Source organism: Colletotrichum tamarilloi (genome assembly GCF_030869305.1).
Source record: "Colletotrichum tamarilloi strain Tom-12 chromosome Unknown Scaffold_1.1, whole genome shotgun sequence".
Classification (NCBI taxonomy): Eukaryota; Fungi; Ascomycota; class Sordariomycetes; order Glomerellales; family Glomerellaceae; genus Colletotrichum; species Colletotrichum tamarilloi.
Window position 1 is genome coordinate 1,045,109 of NW_026849384.1, and position 16,367 is coordinate 1,061,475.

Consider the following 16,367-nt stretch of genomic DNA (forward strand, 5'->3'; position numbering starts at 1 on the left):
GGAGAAGCGGCTCATCACTAAGGAAGCCCCACGGGGTTATCTTGGCAGACCCATCTTCATTTGATTGCAAAGTCCGGCGAGGTCGGCGGGGGAGGCCGAGATTCCTCTACCCATGCCGCCGATTGAGATCACCTAGCTCGAGCCATGGTGTCGGGTCAGAGGTTTGAAGAAGGCCTGCGGGCGCAACTTGCCTATTCACCAACGTCGTCAACGCACATTTGGAAACTCGATTCTACGGCACAATGCTACTGCAGATTTGCTGGTGAAGAAGATAAGAGCGCTCAGCTTTCTGCTGTGATGCATGCCACTTACAGCCATGCGATTTACCTCCACACTAGACAGCACGGCTTGCCGGTTTCTGATATGGAGGCGCTCCTTCGGATTGAAGAGTACCGTGTTTGTCGCCCAGCACGCGGCGCAACAGTTTTCTTAACTTCTTTGTCCATCTTAATGGCTCGCGGTTATAATGACTGAGTGTCTTTTGACGGTTGATGAAGCTAGTACTACCCGAGCCTTGGAATAACAGCCAAGCATCCATGGTGGGATCCTCTAATAACACCCCAACGTTACGCACCGAGGAACCCTTGTTCTGCGCCTGTCAAAGTCGATTAAACTCATGATCCTACCGTCCCGCGTCTACTAATATGGAGCAAGTGGTTCGTCAGGTGGGAAGCCAGGGGTGGCACAGGGAGCAGGATAACCACTGCGTCAGCCCTGTGATCCAACGACTTGCAAGGACATGACCGGGGGAGTTCTTGATGCATCCCGACATCCTTTACGATGGGACAACACGAACAAACAAGCAAACTGATTTAAGCAGGTAACAGGATGGGTGTGGCCACTGATTGAGTTCATTGGATGGCGTAAAGGTGGCTCAATATTGTTGGCAAACAACGTCCAGCATGGCAATATCCGATCTGGACGGCGGGCGCCTGGGGGCTTTGTCTGCTTCAAATATAGATACAGTGATCCGGGCCCCTCGAGAACAAACTCTTTTAAAATCTGGCTCTCGCCCAAATCATTTCATGGGGAAGAGCACGTTTCTAGAGACTGCGGATTTTTTTGGACTGGAACCGAAGCGGCCTTACCTGACAGAGGCTGATAGATACTGCTTGGCCTGCACTTTGCATAGAAGCCTCCTTTGTCGACAGAGTCATTCCCTCGAAGCTAGCCATTCCCGATTCAGTCAACAAGCCCGACAAAGAACTTCGAGTTCACTTCTAGAAAATCGTCTCGCCGCATCCGATCAAAGTGTCTCGGTCATCAGCTTTGTCATTTGAACCGGTGGCTACCAGTGGCATGGGACATATTGCGCCAGAATCCCGGATTTCGTCCTAGGCGACACTTTCCTGCTTCGTTTTCCCTCTTACCACACTACATCGACGAAACCCGCCGCTTTTTTCGAGATGTCCACCATCATGGAGCCTCGAATCATTCCCAGCCAGCTTCCGCCTGGTTTGGAGATTGCAATACCGCCGGGAGGCGAGCTGCCTCCTCAGCAGCCGAGAGGCACTTACGACAAGAAACCTCTCCCGCCGCTACCTCCTCTCCGCCCAGGATTTTATCGCCAAGTTTCAGCCTTTTCTGTCATGTCGGCCATGTCAGTTACTTCAGCTATATCCATCGAAACAAAATCGACTACAAGAAATTCATCGAGGTCGCGAAGTCGTGCCAGGACGACACCATCACCGTCCCCTTCGAGATTGGAACCTACTGAGGGACCCGAGACAATCGAGAGACTGGAGAATGAGATCAGCACAATTTTGATTCAGCATAGCCCTACTCCCTTATCGCCTGTATCACCAAGATCAGAACATAGGAGTTGCTCGCCTCAGAGTCGTCGACCCGAACCAGAAATCAGAAAATTGGCTGTCCGGCGTCTCTCTACACCAATTACAAGCCCGTGTACTCTTCATCGATCATCGGCAAAGATCAAGCAAATAACTGGGCTGGATGTTGATTTTAGTGGCTTCACTCCAACGCCCCCCCGGCCACCTCGTTCACCGTTGGTCTCGGAAACGCTGATGCCAGCTACACCCGACAAGTCTAGCAGTGTTCACAGCACAGAGAAGCATAGTTCGGAGAAACCGGCATCAACTTCGGAGCCAGCCCGAACTTTGAGCTTGATCGACGACTACGATGACGACTCGGAACCTGATAGCAGTGAATGGGACTTCAGTCCCAGTTCACGGAGGAACCACCCGTCGTGGATACCTGCATCTCCGGTGCCGCCTCGGGTAGAGATATTAGACTTTGACGAAGCGAGCCCGCGACGTCGGGATTCTGAGATTGGATGCTTGAGATCGCCTGGTATGCACCACTTCGAGACGCTTCCCGCACGGCGAAATAACCATATGGAAGTCAGTTACGTGGGGGCCAAGGATCTCTACCACGCGACGGCGACATCGATTGCGAACTCGGCGAAGAAGACTGCGGGATCTTCCCGAGACAGCATGGAGTCCGGGCGGAGCTCTATTCGGCCACCAAAGAATAGGCTGAGTTTCGCGGCCAAGGTGCTTCAGTCTGGTAGAAAGCGGCCACCCACGGGCATCAACACGACCCCTCAGTCACCATCATCACTGGGCCCTGGGACGGGCTCTACCATGGGAAAGCAGTCATTGAGGTCGCTTCACCCGGATATGCACGCACACTCGATGGACGACGACCGTCTACGGGTCAAGTACTCGGACGCTCTTTCTCGCGTATTCCGATGGAGCGGCGAGCACAGGAGGGTAGTTTCGGAGGGCACGACAGCGACCGACCTGCCGCCGACGTCAGAGCCTCGCAGTACCACAGCTACGCCGGTGCCCGACTCACCTACACAAGCTGGACCCGGACTGAAGAGGATGAGTAGCCGGCGTTCAATGCAGGGCTTGGCGGCTCAGTTCAAGAGGACAGCGAACTCGATGGTTCTGACTAAGGATGAACGGCGGAGAGAAAATCTAAGGCAGAGCATCCGGGTGATACCGGAGGGTAGCACACTTGAGTAGTGCAAGCCGGGCATTATGGGACGGCGCCGGCGTGGCGTTTCGGGGTGCGGACTGCCTGCGCTGCTTAGGACGCTGGGTAAGGTACCTTAAGATGCGAACCATCTGGTTCGCGTCAAGGGAGGGAACAGCTGGCTCAGGCCAGAAGTCCTGGGATGGTGTCATGTCTCGGCGTTTGTGTGTTTAGCGTTGTTTGTTTGTCATGGAAGGAGGGTGCCTAGACTACTCACTAGTCTACCTGCCTGTCCATCGTCCTTTCTGAAAAGCGAAGAAGCGTTTGTCGTTGTTTGGGCAGTGTACGTATTACGTCTCTGCCAATCCATGAAACCTGGCAGAAGTCCAGATGAATATTTTACCTTAGATAGACATTCCTACCAAGAACAATCTATAGGGAGTGAAAGAAGATAATCTCTACTTTCTGCAATATGCAGACGAATCCGGTGGATGCAAAGCCAAAGTCTGAATGCGCCCGAAGCTGTGTGATGTGAACAGCTCCCCCACCTCTAATAAAGTAATCGATAAGTAATAGCGGAAAAGGGTCCCGCATTCCCATGTAAGACGTCAACCCGGGCCAATGACAAGTTCGGGTTATGGCAAGCTCCGCGGGACCTCCGTGTTCGCCGGGCCGCGGGCTGCCGAGCTTTAGGTGAGAGACCCGCGGCGACGTACCTGGGAGTCATAAGGTACCCGGTGACATGCTTTACCTTATGGTAACTAGGTACTTGCTTCCCATGGAAACAAGATGCCTTAGCTTGCCGACCCAATAAGAGTTGGCCATAAGTAAGCCTTTAGGGCAGAAGTGATATCTCATAATGAGATCTCAAAAGTATGGTTGATCTGACTGCTGTTGCTACTTGCTGTTGACTCATTCCGTACTTCCATACTGCCCCGGCTACTTGGCTCTTCGGGATATCTTAACTAACCCCACCCCCGCAATTCGGCTCGGCGCTTTTTCCAACAACTTTCCCCCAAGACACACGTTCGCACAAGGTGACTGTTCTGGGCCCTCGGTTTCCTCCTCCTTTCTCCAACTGCTGCCACAATACATACTCCATACACAGTCTGAAAGATCTTACCTTAGATTGCCTTGGATAAGCACACAGCAACTCCGTCATCCATCCTCCTCCAACCACATCTCACGTCCGTGACCTTCTAGGCAAGAACGCGCGCAGCCGCCCCCCTCCTCTTCCTCCTCTACCCTTGACTCCCCGCGCACGACCGCTGAACGCTTGAACGCCGCATTCTTCCTGGACCTCGCTTCCTCGTGTCGGTCATCCTTCGTCCGGACCTCTAACCGGAGCTCCCGTCCACACTCAATCACACGCACACGCTTACATACTCCTCACAACATCCTAGGGATTCTTTTTACCTTACCTTCCCCTCTTCCATCCTCATCCCATTCGATCCATAGGCGCGCAGATAGAGTTGCAAACCTGCACCTCTTGCTCCCCCTCATCCTCCTCTCCTCTTCTTCCTTCCCCCACCCCCCGTCGGATAGATAAGACCGAGAAATGAGCCAAGCGGCCGCGACGGACCCCTCGCCGGCCCCAATCTCTCCTCCGTCCTTCTCCGAAGACGCTGCAGCAACCACGGGAACCAACACCAGTAATACTGCTTCTTCAACAACAACTACTACTACTACAACGACCACCAGCACCACCGCGACGGCGTCGCCAGCCCTGCAGCATCAGCAGCAGCTAGACGAGGCCACGCCACCGACGGATCAGGAGGTCCACGAGATCAAGACCACGCTCGCCGCTGCCGCTGCCGCCAAGGATCCGGCCGCCACCACTACTGCTGCTACTAGCCAGACGAACGACAACAAGAACACCAACGACAACGGTAACCCCAACCCAGAGGGTATCCTCATCCTCGACGACCACGAAGAGGTTACGAGCTACTGGGATGCTGGAGCCATGGCTCCCCTCAACTCAGTATCTGCGGTTAGTCACTTTCTTGATTCTCTTCGCTCCGTCTGCTTCCCCATGAACTCCCCCTTTGATGTCCATGTAGATTGGAGTTGGGGTAGATGCAACCTAGATGCAGCGTTGCAGTCATGCCCGATCTCGCTCTTTTTCATGTGTTCCTCAGCCTATCACCATTCATGTATTATGCTTCCCCAAAGTGAAGCTATATTCTCACGCCCTGTTACCCCCCTCCTGCTCTATCTTGCTGCCCATCATCATGTCGCCGCATATCAAGCGCTGTATCACCCCATGAACTCATGACTTGGTGCCCTCTTGGCCCTTCCTCTCCTTCCTCTCGCGCCCGCTCCCTCGCCGCCGTCTCTTGCTCATCTTCGCTGTTCTGTCTTTCCTTTCCTTTTGTTGTATTGTATCGTTTCAGTACATGAAACACCTCTGCCGGCCATGTATCTCTGCGCAAATAGGATGCTAATGCGCTCCAAGGCGGCCATCGCCCGCCTGAGACGATATGTACCGCCCGCATTCCCTCTCTGGGACAGACTCCCAGTGAGCCGCCGAGCGGCCGTTTTGATTCTACTCTACGCCGACCGCAGAGGCGACCTGCGCGTCGTCATCACGATGCGCGCGGCCAGCCTGCGGAGCTTCTCCGGGCACGCCGCCTTCCCGGGAGGCAAGGCGGATACGCTGCAAGAAACACCGTGTAAGTCGCGATCCCAACGGGGTCCACCACCCACGCTGTCAGCAAGTGTGTGGGCTGTATAGCTGACCACCGCAATAGACGAAATCGCAAGAAGAGAAGCGTGGGAGGAAATCGGCCTGCCCATGGACGACGCCCGCATCCCGAAACCCTTCAAGATCGAACCCCTCTGCTACCTCCCCTACAACCTCGCCCGCACGGAACTCGTCGTCCGCCCCTGCGTCGCCTTCCTCCACGCCGACGAGGACCCGGACGAAGACGACCCGAGCCCGCTCGTCGAGGAGCGCATGATCCCGCGCCTGGACGCCAAAGAAGTCGCCGCCGTCTTCTCCGCGCCCTTTCAGAACTTCCTCCGGTCCAAGGATGCCGACCTCCCACCCTCGTCATCCAAGGTCCTCCCGCCGGGCCACTGGTACGACGGCAGCTGGATCCAGTGGAAAGAACACCCCTGGCGCGTACACAACTTCTACGTCCCCGTCGACGACCAGCGCGTCACGACGCCGGGGAACGCGATGGAGGTGGATCACCCGCAGAGCAACCTCGCCGAGAAGCTGGAGGAGGAGAAGGATAAGGAGGGCGGCGGGCGGTTCAAAGTGTGGGGACTGACGGCGCATATGCTCGTCGACTGCGCGCGCGTCGCGTACGGGAAAAATCCCGAGTTTGAGTGTAACGAGCACTTTGGCGACGAGGAGATTATTCTGCAGGCGGAGAGGGAGGGGAGCTTGGTGGAGAAGAAGAGGAAGAGGGATGAGACGACGACGACGACGAGTACGAGTACGACTGCGGAGGATGGGAGGGGGGAGAAGGCGGAGCCTGCGAAGATGTGACGTACGTAGGCCATTGAGATTTGATGATCCGCGGCTGTTGTGTTGTTGAGGCGGGAAAGAGAATTATGACATGAGGGTAAGTTATATGTATCGCCCGCTATCAATATGTAGAAATCACATATATAGAGTCTGCCGCTGTAGCTAGAGCAGCCGCAGCCGCCACGACGAATGAATATTTGCTTGAGCATATCATGTGTATTCCGAGTCCTGTCCCCCTTATTCAAGGGGGGTCTCTTTCTCTTGCCAGACTCACCCGTCGCCGCCTGTCTTCGGCCTGTGGGGAGTCAGAAGCTAATGCTATCCAGTACCTAAATCGACGAACGCCCGTGTGGTAAGATACGCCCCTTCCACCATCGATGTCCAAAAAAACAAAAACGAAGCTATTGTGCAAGGGGAAATGCAAAAGCATGTCTATGGTTATTGTTAGGCCACCTGGGACCTTTATGCAAATGAGGGGCGCCCATTAATGGCATGCATTGTCCTTGGTCGAGGATGTTGAGCTGCCGAATGCGGCGTATCCCACAAAGGCGCCGATAGCGACGGCGACCATGACCCAGCCATTGTATGTCATGAAAACGAGCCTGTGTCTCGTCAGTCGCTTCTTCCTTGCATCGTGCAGAATTTCCTTCTTCTCTGCAAGTTGCGCATCTTCCAAAATCGCCTCTTTCCTCCATCGAGAAAAGGCCAGTTGAATCCGAAATGGCACGCAAAACTAAAAAGGCGTAGAGCATATGAGAGAGGGAATCAAAACTCACATGAGCATAAAGGCGTAAAAGTTCTGGGCGGCGTAGAGGGCGGCCTTGACGAGGTGTGCGCTCCTGCTGGCCTCTGCCTGTTCGCGTCCTGTCCATAGGAAGGGGGTTGTCTCAGTAACGGTTCCAGCGACGCCTCGAAAGACACAAGACTTCTTAGCTCATTTGTGTTCGGTATCACGTTTGATGCAAAGGGGAGTGAGGGGATGTATGCGCTCGCCCTAGGTCCACCTCTACGTCGGTCGGGAAGAGGGGCGCTTGGTTGGGGAGCGCAGCTTTCAAGGTAATGTGTATGTGCAAGATGGGAAGTATGTGGGTGGGGGATCATGGGCGAAAGGTAATTGTTTGGTGTACAGAAGATGTGTATGATACAGGTTTATGTGTATGTACGTGCGATGGCGACTGCCGGGAGGAGAGAGGGTGCTTACTCGGGAGAGAGTCGACGCGCTTGTTCACAGAGTTCTCGTAACGGCGGGATGCGGCGCGGAGGGCTTCGTAGCCTGCGGCGAGTGCGACGACGAGGAGGAGCGAGATGACAAGGCCGCTGGTGGAGCGGACGTGCCATTGGCGGAAGACGATGCAGAGGTTCTTGGTGTCCCAGGTGAAGAGCATCTAGAAGAGAAGGCGGGTTAGCTTTGAGCTGTGCTTTCATCTTAACACTGAGCTCCGAGAGGAGCGCATCGCGGTGGAGAGGAGCTCTACGGCCGGCTCGTGGAGAGCTGAGGGGACGCCTCGAGGGGATTCCGCGATAGTTCGAAGAGGAAGCGGTAGAGAAAGCACATGGCATGCGCAGGTATGACGGGCTATGTGAAGAAACGTACGTTCATGCTGCACCGGTCGCCCATGCCGCCTCCCATTCCGTGGCCTCCCATATCGCCGTGGTCCATGGCGGAGTGGTCCATCTTTGAGTGATCCATGTGCGCGTGGTCCATATTGATCGGTACTTGGGGTGGTTATCGAGGGAAGGCTTGGTTGTCGAAAGCTCAGTGTGGAAATTTTCTAGCACGTAGATTGGGATATTGCGTGCTTCGTTCGGTACGGTTTCAAGATGGGTGATTGTTGTTGAAAAGGAGAGGTTGCGTCTGCCCAGTGCGTGGTCGGTCAGTCGGTCAGTCACCTCAGTGAGATATGCGGGACCAGGGGTATGTCGGTTCCAGAATGGATAACGGTAAGGGTACGGGTTTCGCGGGGGTGGTACCGTGGCGGTAGGGGTTCCAATGGTGTTCAGCGATCTTGTATCTGTACGGAGCGGGAGCTAGCAACGATTCGGTTGATGACTGCCGGGGACGACAAAACGGTGAAAATTGCTGAAGGATGGGAAATGATTTTATCGTTTGTTGCAAATGCAAAGTAATGTTTTACCGGAGAATATGTACAAGCTATCTATCCTGCACGTTCACGACTAAGGCTGAAGAAGGGGTGGCGGCCCGTGGCTTGGGGAGGATGAGATGGAAACTCGCTCAAATGTGCGCAGGTTTCCAGCCTCTGAGACGGGGTGTTCCCTTCTTGCGCTGCCTCTCTACTCACCAACCAGCCAACACTTTACCTTCCAGAACCTTTAGCACGCTTGCCGCTGCTGTGTCCGTGTAGGGAAGTGGTCAGTAACAGGTTGTCTGTGTACGAGCACAACAAAGAATACTTTAGCAAAAACTAAACCAAACGGCGGGGAGCTGACGTGCTGGGGCTAAGGTAAGATAGCTTGTCCTCGTGAGACTCGAGGGGGGTTGTTAGTAGAGACTTGAGGCGGGATGCTGGCTGGGAAAGGCCTGTAAGAGACCGTCGCGGCGGCTAAGGCGTTGACTCGTCCGAAATATCTATTTTTCTCTTTTCATTCTGCACATGCCCGGACTCATACTGTGTAGAATGCTGCTTAGGCAGGCAGGGGCTAGAGCACGCAGCTTTGTAGGATGGTGATGCCCTGCACTGATGCTGTGAGACTTGCTGGAGGCGGATTGTAAGATCGACAACCCGTGAGGCGGGTAAGTGGGCGCTGGACGAGACGGGTAGGGCGGGGCGGGTGGTCCCCTCCTTCCCCCATCACACTCCTCAGACGTGCTAGGCCAGGCGTCACTTGGGACTGGCCGGGTGGCTTACCAGTGACATTCTGATGTTCTCTCTCATTGGAAATCGCACCTGGGGTTACACAATGGAGTCCTCGGAGCCTGGGACGTGTTGGTATGGCGGGGTTGTTTTTAGTGAGAGGGGTCGTAGGCCATTGTCGCCGCTCGCTCTCGGTTGCTCGGAGTCTTCAGTCTATGACCATCATTACTAACTGCCTATCGACGGCTAACTGTGCCGGTGAATCACTTCCTAGAAGCTCGTAAAGGACGAACTACAGGATGTGATTCCGACCTTCAACGTTGTGTTTGTCAGCGATGAAGATGACTCGATATTCATTTCACATCTCTCTGTAACTATATGGAGGATGATCTCAATACCTTCATAGATTGTCGGTCTTTACCTTACCCGCCGCTGTGGGCGGCCCGCAACTCTCTCCAGTGGCTCCGCCGGGCCCGTCCGGAATGAGAGCTCTGGCGGCTGATAAATGCAGCCTCATCAATGAGATGTTGTAGTCATCCAAAGCCTAAATATCTCATTCGCCACGGAAGAGAAGGAGGGGATGAAATCAACTTATCTACACAATCTCATAGCCTTACCACCCGATTTCAACTTCAGCAGCCCACAACTGTTGAATCATTGACGCCAGAGTTTTGCAAAGAAGAGTTTTCATTAAAACGCGAAACAAGCTCAAGTGACTCACGACACCACAAGCAGCCATCATGCTTGGACCCCCTGTCAACCTGCCCAAGTGGTGAGTTCCAACTCATCCTATGCCACCTAGCTCTGTTTAGCATGCTATTGTGAGGCTATTCGCAACGGGGCTCAATTAATGCTAACGTCTCTCTCACGCACTCAGGCTAGAGGAAAACTCCCACCTCCTCAAACCCCCAATCAACAACTACTGCGTCTACAATGAGGACTTCACAGTCATGGTAAGCAAAACAACTCAAAACTCATCCCCTTGACCCCTCGCCCCCGCCCCCACCATCATCATCATCATCATTTCTGACGCCGAGCCTTAGATCGTCGGCGGTCCCAACGCCCGAACAGACTACCACATCAACCAGACCCCCGAATGGTTCTACCAGTACAAGGGCGCCATGATGCTCAAGGTCGTCGACGAGGGCGTCTTCAAGGACGTCATCATCCGCGAGGGCGACATGTTCCTGCTCCCCGGCAACACCCCGCACAACCCCGTCCGCTTCGCCGACACGGTCGGCGTCGTGCTCGAGCAGCGACGACCGGAAGGCTCCATCGATCGCATGCGCTGGTACTGCGAGTCTTGCCGCGAGGTCGTCCACGAGGCGGCCTTCCACTGCACCGACCTCGGGACGCAGATCAAGGCTGCTGTTGAGGCGTTCAAGGCCGACGAGGGCGCGAGGACGTGTAAGAAGTGCGGTGTTGTCGCCGAGGCGGCGCCGAAGCCTGGGTCGATTAAGGATCCTAACCTGGAGTGAAGCGGCCTGCGTTACATTTCGATGAGTGGATGAGCGGGTGAGAGAGAGGCACTTTGTTTCTGAGGTACGCGGTGTGATCTTTCAGGTTTGGGTATTTGTTGTAGGCGAAGGCGAGCAGACGGTCTATATGATTTAAAAGTACATGTGATCATGATTGATCTAGATGATCCAGGCTGAGATGTTCACACCTCGGCCCCTTTTTTATATGAGACCCAACATGACTTTTCCGTAAAACATTGCAGATAAATCGCTCAAATCCTCCCCCTACTCTAGAAAGGTCACCTCCCATAGGTCATCATCAAAGCGACACTTACGTCTCGGCAAACTCGTACGAGCTAGGAGACTCCTCAACGGCAACCTCGATCTTGGCCTCGGCCAGCTCCTTGCCGCCGACACGGAGACCGGCGCGGATCACGTCACCGGGCACGGCCGGGCCGACACCAGCGGGGGTTCCGGTCAGGACGATGTCGCCGGCCTCGAGGGTCATGACCTTGGAGATGTCGCTCAGGATGCGGGGGATCTGGAAGAGCATGAGGTTGGTGGAGCCTTCCTGCTTGACAACGTCGTTGACCTTGAGGAAGAGCTCAATGTCGTGGGGGTCGGGGATGGCGGATTTCTTGATAATGTCGCTCATGGGCAGGAAGGTGTCGAAGCCCTTGGCGATAGACCAGGGGAGACCCTTCTTCTTGGCTTCGTTTTGGTTGTTGCGTGCCGTCATGTCAATGGCGAGGGCGTAGGCTGTCTTGTGTGTCAGTGGCTGTGAGGGTAGGAAGGGGGACGATGTGCCCCAAGTGAGTGAGACGAACCCTCAATGGCGTCGATGGCGCCCTTGTGGTCATCGGCCTTGAGATCCTTGACCTGCTTGCCGAGGATGAGGGCGAGCTCGACCTCATAGTGCATGTCGACACCCTTGGGTCTCAGCACTGGGCCGGCTCCAGGGAGGAGGATGGAGGAGGTGGGCTTCAGGAAGAAGAAGGGCTGCTTAGGGCGGGTGTTGTTGAGCTCCTTGACGTGATCGCTGTGGATTGGTTGTTAGTCCTCTCTTCTGTTCCCTGTGCCTGCATCTCATGTTTGTGAGAGTCGAGGGGCAGGTGACGAATCACTCACGCATAGTTGCGGCCAATGCACATGACCTTACCGGCCCTCTTCAATGAGGCGGCGGTAGCCATTGAGCGTCTGAAAACCATGGACATCTTGACGGTTGTGATTCGCGTCTCCTCGAGTTACAGATTCTTGCAAGATTTGAGGTCTGTTGATTTATGAGAAGGCGTGAGGTTGATAACGACCTTCGGAAAGCATGCCGAAGCGATGCCGGAGCCAGTGTCGGATTCTCCGAATAACCGGGGAACGCAGGCCTGGGAGACTCGAGGATGCTTAGTCAGATTTTATACTGGTTGGAAAGTTGGGTGCGTCGGGAGACCTGCCGGCACTAAGCACGGAGGCTTGCCAATCTGGTCAAGGCGATTCGGAGGACGGATGCGTCAATCGGCGGCAACCATTGAAGCTTGCATACCTATAAGAAGGGCCTGTGCAGAAAGCAGTCCAATGCACGCGAGATCTGGCAGTCTGGAAACTGACTGGATTGGATTGAAGCTGGCCTCGATTGGACGGGATCGACTTGAAGCTTCGGGGGAGACACTTCCCGCCCAACCGGTCGGGGAGAGCAGGCGACAGATGTTCCAGCAGTCGCATGAGTGGCCAGAAGACAGCGGGGACAAGGAAGGGCCTGGGGTGCTCAATGTGGCTGAAATGGCCCAGTGTGGGGGAAGGTGCCCTGTGTCTCTCACCCCGCTTCCTTCCTTCCCTCCAGCTCGGTTTCGTGGATTTGATCATCGACTTGGACTAAAGTCAAGGTACCTACCGACCTAGGTACCTTCACCTGGGAAGACAAAGTTGAAAGTGACAGACCATTGCACCGGACCCGATGGACTGGCCAAGGAAAGTCTCAAGAAGGACACTTCTCTGCTACCATCTGCCACTTGGAACTGTTCCTTTACCTTGTCTCCGGCGGGGTAGACGTTGATGTCTTTGATCTTTCCCCATATTCCCGTACGGAGTACTCTACTGTGATATACGTATCGTCACCACATACCCCATGCTATAGGGCACACCTCGCACCTCTCATTTCGAGGTGGCATGCGTCCTACATCAAGTCACCTTCCTCACGCAGCCTGATCACTTCTGCCAGATTTGTTTATCAACATCACTACGCGGTGATTACCCTTTTCCTATTCATCATCACACCTTAGCAAAAACATACACACACACAAACACACAACCGCGCAGCCCTTAACACTAGCTCACGCACCCTCCGCTCTGTCCCTTCTCCCCCCCCTCTGACATCTCTCACAGACCCGACACAAAGAGCCTTACTGTCAGGCACTTGTGGCCAGTGGTACCTGGCCTTAAGAGTCAAAAAGTCTCCTTAGCCTTGGCCTGGAATGACGGCGTCGGTGGGTTTTACCTTATGCCCCATGCTATGATGCTCCATGTCCATTCCCTGCCCAGATCCACCCACTTTCACTCTCCTCTCGGCCAAATTCACTGCTAACTGCCTGCATCCACTTCTAGCCCGTTAAATCAACACTGCATTGTTAATTGACAGCATTCTCCATTCTACGCACTACACGACACGAGACCACCAACAACGAGAATCCGCAGACCCAATACTAAAAGTCGCCATGGAGAGCCTCCAGCTGGCGCAGATGCTTGCCGACTTGAGCAGCCTCAACGCAGCCGTTTGTTTCCCTTATTCCCTACTCTCTACAATTGTTGATTCTCGTCCCGGTCGCATTCTCTGACTCGCCCATGTAACTCCCTCTGCGATGCGATGCGCTGGGCGCTTCGGCGGCTGCAGGGGCTCATGGGAAGAAAGGAGATCCGCAATAAACTTTTCCTCAACTCACCCATCTGCCCTATCTACAGAAGTGCTGATGACCTCATTCCAACACAGGAACCCAACGCGGCAGCCGCTCTTGTCACCGCAAACAAGGCCATCCAGACAGTTGAGAAGACCAGCGCCAACCCCGCCGCCCCCGGACTGCCCAGGCGGCCCACCGATGAACTCCGCCGCGTTCACACGCACAGTTCCCAGACCTCGCGGACAGGTACAGGCACCGCTTCGCCCGCCCGCGTCGACAAGTTCGGCCGTCGCATCATGATGAGCCCGCCCGCCTTGTCGCGCTCCAACTCAGCGCAGGGCTCCATCCCAGGCACGCCCAAGAGGGACTCTGATGTACGAAGCACTACCACCAATACCTTGCAGCACCAACAACAACCACTACTTGGAACGGGACAGAGAGCTTACATGATGGGTGATGAACAGGCCGAAGATGATATGGACCGCGCGTCGACCCTGATGGCACTGTACGAGATCCGCGCGAAGCTCAAGCAGCAGGACAACAGCAGCCTCATGAAGGCCCGAGAGAAGATTGCCGACCTCGCGGCGCGGCAGCAGCAGACGACAGCGACGTCTGGCAAGAAGGAGCCCGAGAAGATCACGTCCCGGTTTACATTCCCCAAATAAGCGAGGGGTTTCTTTTCAAGTACACGCATACCTTTTTCAACATAAGCGGCGGTACGGCGTTTGGGAGTGTGGACTCGGTGTGGTTTCATTTTCGACAAAGTCCGGCATGAGGGATACTAAAAGTCACGACGAATCGGTGTTTACGGGTCACGAGCGGTTCTCAGTGGGACGCTGAGCATGTCCATTTTTGCGATTTTTGTTTTGAGACCTGCAGCGGTCACTTGGGATTTTGCCATCAGGCCACGACGCATGTTTGTTCCTCATCCTTCATCTGGCTACTGAAGGACTGGGGAAAAGGTCAGGGATCACATGGGGAAAATTTGAGGGCCAGGGCCGAGTCCGGAGGCAAATCCGGGGTTCCGTCTATTCGTCGACCGGCTGTGTTTCACAGCGCTTGTCGGAATCATGCCCTCACTCGGTGAACAGCGCTGAGGGGTCCGTATGTCCTTAGAGAGACTACACTTTTTTTTTGATGTCAAGAGCGTACCTCGAATCCCAACAAGTCTTTCCTGAAGTTTTTAGAGTGAAGATATCTAAAGACATGTGCCGTTTTACAAAAATCACTGTCGAGATGAAGTAAAAAAAACAGGCCGTTGATCGCCTAGGCCGGGTTTGTGTTGCCGGAGTGTCGCGGAAATTTTCAGGTGACGGAGCGGTTTGAGACAGTCCCAAGTGCGCGGCAAGCTGGCTGCCATACCGAGAGAGAGTTGTGCCCAGATGTTTTGGAAACAGTCTTGGCGATGAGCAGCGGAGTGCAGTCGATCGAGCCCCGGGTCGAGTTGCTCGCAAGATAATGAGACCAGGCAGTGAGGCATTCCACATGGCGAGATGGACCATTGGTCCTTTGCCGGCTGGTCTATTTTTGTTCAGAGGGATTACAGTGTATTTGTTGCCTTATTCCAAGGGAAAGTTTCAAGAGAAGGGAGGCTGCTCGTCATCTCGGACAAGTTCACGAAAATTGTCGAAGAAGCTCGAGAGAAGCTGACTGTTGTCTGCGGCGAGGTGGATCTCAGCATTAGGGTGATCCGGATGGTAAGGTCCCTTAAGGTAGTGGGGTCACCGGCGTTGGGCGGAGCGAGGTGGGGAGGGGAGAGCGGCCGCACCACCTCAGCGTCAGTAGCCAGCCAGTGCGGCAGTGCCTTCAACTCTGCTGTCCAAGTAGCTCCCGTTTCTTCCAGAACATCCGGGGTTCGCGAGTCGCGGGTGACCGGGTTCTTTAGAGTTGTGTCTGGCAGTGGCACGCGTGGGGTGACTGGTGAGCGAGGGCAGACACGCCAGCTGAAAGCAGAGGAACTGAACACAGAAGTCTGTTCTAGCTTCTCCCTGTGGTTCACGATGTACCGCAAGCTCAGGTAAGGTAGATCAGGATCGAAAGATATCGGTCTGCTGCGGTGTGAGTTCAGCTTCCCTTGCCCGGATCCACCCCCGGTATGTCGACGCGGTTGAAGCCGGCCCTTGGAAATATAAGAGAGAAGTCGCAAACGAATAGTGAAGAAACCGCAGTGCCGCGAAAAAAACTGAGGGGAGTCCAGGGCAGCGGCGACTGCAAAATGGATGACAAAATGATTGCCATGCTAAGAATGAGTAAACGAGAGAAACACAACGAGTAAATGACAAATAGGACAATGTTTTTTGTGGAAACTTGCTGGAATAAGCTCGCGAGGCGTGCACCGCCCAGTTTGCTCGGTGGGGATGGTGTTGGTTGTGGTGAACAACAACTCAACTATCAGAGGGCCGCCGTGAAGGCCGCATGCTATTGAGGCACGTTAGGCTTTTTGGTGAGCAATGATTCCAATTCTCAGCGGCGGTTCGCGGGGGAAAAGGCTATTTACTGAACCTCACCACAGGTATCTTAGTTGGAGAGGCCACGCTACCGCGGCATCGCCACAAGTGAACGAGGAACCCTTGGGAGGAGGATGCGGTTGATGGGCCCGCGGCAAAATGTACCACTGTTGGATGAGGGGAAGCGCGCAATCATTGAATGGAGACGGCCAAGCCTCGCTCGTGCCGGTGATGTCAGGCGCCGCCTTGAAGCCCCATTCTTTCTTTCTTTTTTTGCTCAGGTTCTTCTGCTTCTTGTCTTGTTCGTTTACCGAAACGGTGTGAGGCGCTTTTGCGATTCGTTCACGAAGGCT

General features: G+C 54.6%; 6 protein-coding genes across 6 annotated transcripts; 4 read left to right on the forward strand and 2 right to left on the reverse strand.

Moving 5' to 3' along the window:
• Positions 1 to 1,406: 1,406 nt before the first annotated feature.
• Positions 1,407 to 2,990, forward strand: CTAM01_00349 (uncharacterized protein; the record flags this gene model as incomplete). Its single annotated transcript, XM_060516402.1, has 1 exon — positions 1,407 to 2,990. The coding sequence occupies one exon, from the start codon at positions 1,407 to 1,409 to the stop codon at positions 2,988 to 2,990; it is 1,584 nt and encodes a 527-aa protein (XP_060389028.1).
• Positions 2,991 to 4,498: 1,508 nt separating this feature from the next.
• On the forward strand, positions 4,499 to 6,436 carry CTAM01_00350 (NUDIX domain-containing protein; the record flags this gene model as incomplete). The annotated part of the gene is made up of 3 exons (XM_060516403.1): positions 4,499 to 4,930; positions 5,396 to 5,612; positions 5,691 to 6,436. The coding sequence occupies 3 exons, from the start codon at positions 4,499 to 4,501 to the stop codon at positions 6,434 to 6,436; spliced, it is 1,395 nt and encodes a 464-aa protein (XP_060389029.1).
• Positions 6,437 to 6,899: 463 nt separating this feature from the next.
• On the reverse strand, positions 6,900 to 8,120 carry CTAM01_00351 (ctr copper transporter; the record flags this gene model as incomplete). The annotated part of the gene is made up of 4 exons (XM_060516404.1): positions 6,900 to 7,104; positions 7,192 to 7,279; positions 7,617 to 7,800; positions 8,010 to 8,120. The coding sequence occupies 4 exons, from the start codon at positions 8,118 to 8,120 to the stop codon at positions 6,900 to 6,902; spliced, it is 588 nt and encodes a 195-aa protein (XP_060389030.1).
• A 1,848-nt stretch (positions 8,121 to 9,968) lies between these two features.
• On the forward strand, positions 9,969 to 10,706 carry CTAM01_00352 (3-hydroxyanthranilate 3,4-dioxygenase; the record flags this gene model as incomplete). Its single annotated transcript, XM_060516405.1, has 3 exons — positions 9,969 to 10,000; positions 10,106 to 10,181; positions 10,272 to 10,706. 3 exons carry the CDS (start codon positions 9,969 to 9,971, stop codon positions 10,704 to 10,706), a joined length of 543 nt encoding a protein of 180 aa, XP_060389031.1.
• Positions 10,707 to 11,016: 310 nt separating this feature from the next.
• Positions 11,017 to 11,899, reverse strand: CTAM01_00353 (fumarylacetoacetate hydrolase; the record flags this gene model as incomplete). The annotated part of the gene is made up of 3 exons (XM_060516406.1): positions 11,017 to 11,444; positions 11,513 to 11,724; positions 11,814 to 11,899. 3 exons carry the CDS (start codon positions 11,897 to 11,899, stop codon positions 11,017 to 11,019), a joined length of 726 nt encoding a protein of 241 aa, XP_060389032.1.
• A 1,488-nt stretch (positions 11,900 to 13,387) lies between these two features.
• Positions 13,388 to 14,232, forward strand: CTAM01_00354 (uncharacterized protein; the record flags this gene model as incomplete). Its single annotated transcript, XM_060516407.1, has 2 exons — positions 13,388 to 13,444; positions 13,660 to 14,232. 2 exons carry the CDS (start codon positions 13,388 to 13,390, stop codon positions 14,230 to 14,232), a joined length of 630 nt encoding a protein of 209 aa, XP_060389033.1.
• Positions 14,233 to 16,367: the final 2,135 nt, after the last annotated feature.